General features: G+C 25.1%; 1 protein-coding gene across 2 annotated transcripts in view; it reads left to right on the top strand.

Moving 5' to 3' along the window:
* The window catches only part of LOC117173680, a 19,705-nt gene extending 16,129 nt beyond the window's left edge, over positions 1–3,576 (top strand). For both annotated transcript variants that reach the window (XM_033362329.1, XM_033362324.1), the window contains exons 2-3: positions 182–479; positions 3,090–3,576. In XM_033362329.1, coding sequence (XP_033218220.1) covers positions 359–479; positions 3,090–3,550 — 582 coding nt within the window. In that variant the 5' untranslated portion in view covers positions 182–358 and the 3' untranslated portion in view covers positions 3,551–3,576. The remainder of the gene's footprint in view (positions 1–181; positions 480–3,089) is intronic.
* Positions 3,577–5,381: the final 1,805 nt, after the last annotated feature.

Genomic DNA, 5,381 nt, shown 5'->3' with positions numbered 1-5,381 from the left:
ACCACCAAGTAAGTGTGTGGAGGGTGTGTAAAGGAATAGAGAAGGTGTAAGAAAAATGTAAACCCTTAGGGGACACATTAGAAGCTTCCATTCCATATACCATTTGTTGAGTGATTTTAGAATTAATATAATGTTTATAACATAAAAGATGGAAATCAAAAATTAATTTTTCTCTTCTCAGATAATCGAAAAATGTATAAAATTGCGGAAAATTTGCTTATACAGACTTTTCGGTCCTGGCATAGACTCAATTCTCGAAGCTCTTGTATCCCAAGCAAAAAATTTAAGAAACATAGAGTTACGTATTTCTGGGACGATTGTAAAAGAAATTGAAAATTTACCAAAATTTCTGTCAAACATGTCGCAATTAAGAAGCTTAGAGAAATTAGATTTTATAAATGCTGGTGGCTTCATTAATGACGAATTTCTGGAAATTGTTGCAAAAAATTGCGTTCAACTGACACATCTGAATATTGCTGGTAAGTAATTGTTTTGTTTTTAATTTTAATAATAAATACATAATTTTTACCAGGATATCTACTCAAATCCGAAAAAATACCCTGACAATTACATATTTTTAACAGGTATCTCAAGTCTTTTCCAGATATAGTTTTTCATTGAACTTAGCCAATAAAGTATTTCGCATTTTTTAAAACAATTAACTCTTCACATACAAATTTTTCGCGAGTGTATTATAAATAATGTTTTTTTCTAGTTCCTAATCATTCAAGTAATATATTCAATTCAGAAAGCTTTGACCAATCGTATAGAAAGATATTCTTAAATATATAAGCACTAGAGATTAATTAGATAATCAAATAAGACTAAAAATTGATCAATTTTAACAATAATTCAAACAAGTTTTTATTAAATTTGGGTTATGAATAGTTACATTTCGATTTGAAAAAAAATCAATTTCCAACCAAATAGTTGAATTTTTAACTAAAAAAGATCAGTTTCCAACAAAAATTGAAATAGTTCAATTTTCCGTTAGAATAATTAATTTTCCACGTAAAAAGAAAACAGAAAAATTTTCAACAATGTGATGAATTTCTAACTAACAGAGGTAAATTGGCGATTAAAAGTTGAACAGTCGAATTTTTACTAAAAAAATAATTTTCAATGAAAGAGATGAATTTTCAAGTAAAATAATAGAATATTCAATTTGGATAACTACACTTTTAGTTTAAAAAAAATATATAACTTACAAAAACAATTTTTGAACGCATAGTCACATTGTTAAACAAAGTGATGCACTATCGGCTAAAATAAGGAATCTTGAACTGCAACAGTGGAATTTTGAACAAATAATATAAATTTTCAAATTAAATGATGAATGATTTACTGAAATACTTAGATTTGCAACCGAAAATATGAATTTTGAAACAAGTAGATTCATTTTTTACCAAAAAAGACGAACTTTCAATTTAATAGATATAAATTGTCAATTCAAAATTGAGCAGCCAAAATTTAAGTTAAAAAAATCTGCAATCAAACAGATGAATTTTAAAATAAAATATTGAGTTGAAATAGTTACATTGTCAGTTGAAAAAAATCTTGATTTCTAACAACAAAAACAAAACAATTTTAAAAAGCATAGTTACATTTTTAAACAAAGTAATGAATTTTTGATGAAAATGACGAATTTTCAACTGGAATAGTAGATTTTTCAACAAAAAATATAGATTTAAATATAAAATGATAAATATTTAATTAGAATACTTAAATTTTCAACGATAAAGATGAATTTATAAAGAAGAAGATTAATTTTCTATAAAAATAAGATTTTTCAACACAACACATGCATTTTTAACAAAAAGGTTTAATTGTTTAAAATAAAAAAGCCAAATTTTCAATTAAATAGTTGAATTTTGAACTAAAAAAGATCAAATTTCAACACAAAATAGAATAGTCAATTTTTCAGTAAAAAGAAACAATTTTTGACAAAAAAATAACGAATTTTTAACAAAATATTTCAATCAAAATTATGAATTTTCAACTAAACATAGAAATATTCAACTAGAATAGTTATGAATTTGTAAACATAAAGATGAATTTACATTTTCACATAAAAAAATTGTTCTTAACAAAAAACATTGTAAAAGCATAGTTACGTTTTTAAACAAAGTGATGCATTTTCTACTAAAATGATAAATTTTTAATTGGAATAGTGCCATTTTCAACAAGAAAGATCAATTTTTAAAAATGAAGAATATTTAACTGCAATACTTAAATTTTCAACGAAAAAGATGATTTGTTAAACAAGAAGATTAATTTTTCACCCAAAAATATGGCTTATCAACAAAATACATGATATTTCGACGAAATAGTTCAATTTTCAACTGAAAAGTGCAAATTTTTAACTAAAAAGTGCAAATTTTTAACTAAAAATAAAATAGTTGAATTTTAAGACAAAAAATTAATTCTAAACAAAAACGGCAAATCTTTAACTGGAATAGTTTATTTTTTAACCGAAATAATGAATTTTCAGCTGAGAAAATTTTGTTTATAAAAAAGACGAATTTCCAACTAAATACATTAATTTTCAAGTAGAAAAGGTAATTGGTAACCAAATAGATAAAGTTTCAATTGCCATAGTTAAATTTTCAATAAAAAAAAAAATTATTAGCTGAGTAAAAAACGAATTTTCTACAAAATAGGTCAGTTTTCAAACAAAGAGATGAATTTTTATTTAAAATGATAAACCTTTAACAAAAAAATTAATGTTTAACAAGAGTGTTTATCTTTCAAACAAGTAATTAATTGTCCAGTAAAAAAAGAGAATTATAAACAAAAAATTTAGCAGTTGATGGTTTTATTCAAAAAAGATTTTAATTTTGAATTTTGTTGGTAAATTTCCAACAAAATTCGTGCAGTTTGGACGATATACTTTAATTTTCAACTAAAAACGATCAATTAACAAAAAATTGAAGAGATAAGTTTTCTGTCAGAGAAATGGAATATCGTTTTCATTGATTTTTATATTACAATCGATGCAAAAAACAATTCCCTTACATTTCCGGTTTTTTCCAGGTTTCCCAGGTAAGGTTTCCCTGTTTACTAAAATTTTCTTTCGTTTTTTCTTTCAGGCAAGAACAGTGTCACAGATAAAGGAATTTGCAACATTTCTAAGTTGAAAAAACTGCTTTTTTTGGATATGCGTGACATTCCAAATATAATCTCTCCGCCTTTAGAAAAAATGCAAAATTTAGAAGTTTTATGCTGCTGGAACTGTAGAAAAATTAAAGAGGCAACCTTATTTCTTTTCTTGCAAGAAGCGCCTAATTTGCGAGCAATCGATGTTCGAGAGTGTCCTTCCGTGACGACGGAATTGTTACATGTTGCTGAGAATGTTGTTGAAAATCGAGAATCAAAAAAAATTCTCGAAATTTATATAGAACGGGCCAAAATTCCGGATAATTTCTTTTATGAGAAGCCCGATTTGTTGACTATTGGTATTGGATCTTTTGAAGGGGTAAAATACGGTTTCGAGAATATACTCAAATGTGAAAAAATACCACAAATTCGAATCCAGCCAAACGCTATATGACAGCACGATATTTATAAATATTTATTTGTAATTTGAGGGTATTTATTTGAGCTAAAATTGTTATTATGAAAATAAAGTATTATTTTTTATTGTATATAAGATTTAACAGAATTTAATAAATATGTTTAAAACATTATTTTGTGTTAATATTAATTTTTAGACAACAGTTTCCTGCCAATTACAATTTTAATTAAATGTAACACAGTTGGGTGATCCAATTTTTTTTTCTGACTTTTAACACATATCGTCCGAAAATTTGTTTGACGCCAAAACGAAATAAATGAATTTATTTTTTAAAAAATTAAAGACGTTTTTTTAAATTTTATTCAAAATCTTCAAAATTAGCTCAATCAGTTGAACCCCAATGGACGAAGCTCGAGGGGCGCAAGGGGAAATCCCCCCCTCCTAGAAATCGACCAGGGAGGGGGAAAGTATTGATTACCCTGCCTCTGATATTGAATGACTAAATTCTTCGGATAGTCGAAACTGGAAATCTTTTAATTCCTTCTTGCTTTGTTCAATCTTTGCGAAATATTTGAAATCTTCAAAAAAAAAACTTTTGAAAAATTTTTGAGATATCATTGCAACCTTGTGCAAATATTTGGAAACCTTTTTAAAATATTTAATTGTTTATTAATATTTGTGAAAATATTTAAAATTTTTTTAAATCTTTAGAAAATCATTGAAATCTTTTAAACCTATCCGAAATATCTGCAATATCTGTGAAATATTTGTGAAATTATTGAGAGCATTCTGTAATATTTTCAGTTAATATTTGAAATATTTCTGTCATATTTCGTAATATTTGTGAAACTATTGAAATGTTTGGGAAGTCATTGACGTCTTTGTGAACTCTTCTGAATCTATCTGAAATCTTTTAAATCTTTTGGAAATCATTTAAATCTTTGATATTTATCTGATAACTTTGGGAAATATATTTAATTTGTGTTCAATCTTTGAAATCTATCTAAAATCTTTCGGAAATAATAAAAGTCTTTGTGAAGAATAGAGGTATTTGTGAAATCTTTTTAATCTATCTGAAATCTTTGCAAAGTATTTGAAATCTTCATGAAATCTTCGGAAAATCATTGCAATGCTGTTAAATATTTGGAAATCTTTGCAAAATATTTGCAATATTTGTGTGATTTCTGTTAAATTATTTTAATAATTTTGGAATCTTTCGTAACTCATTGAAATCTTTTTAATCTTTATGCAGTGTTCGTGAATTATTTTTAAATTTTTGCAAAAGATTTGAAATATTTTTAAAGTATTTGGTAATATTTGTGGAATTATTTAAATTCTTGTGAAATATTTGAGAAATGATTGAAGTCTTTTAACTATTTCCGAAATCTTTTAAATCTTAGTAAAAGCATTAGGAAATATTTGAAATCTTTGGGAAATCATTGAAATATTTGTAAAATCTTTGTGAATTCTGTAAAAATATTTGAAATATTTTTCAAATATTCGGTAAAATTTTTGAATGTTTGAAATATTCGAGAAATGATTAGTCTTTGTAAAGTCTATTAAATATTTTCAAAATATTTAAAAACTTTGGGAAAACACTGAAATGTTTGTAAAGTCTTTGCGAATTCTGTAAAAAAATTAAAAATATTCCGTAATATTATTGAAATTATTGAAATCTTTGAGAATTGATTGATGTTTTTGTGAAGTCTTTTAAATATTTCCGAAATATTTGAAATATTTGTGAAATCATTGCAATCTTTGTTCAATCTTTGAAATCTTTGAGAAATCTTTGTGAAATCTTTGAGAAATCTTTGTAAAATCTTTAAGAAACCATTGAAATCTTGTGTAATCTTTGTGAAATCTTTAA

This window comes from Belonocnema kinseyi, chromosome 1 (genome assembly GCF_010883055.1).
Source record: "Belonocnema kinseyi isolate 2016_QV_RU_SX_M_011 chromosome 1, B_treatae_v1, whole genome shotgun sequence".
Taxonomy (NCBI): Eukaryota; Metazoa; Arthropoda; class Insecta; order Hymenoptera; family Cynipidae; genus Belonocnema; species Belonocnema kinseyi.
This window is presented reverse-complemented; position numbering and strand designations above follow the sequence as displayed.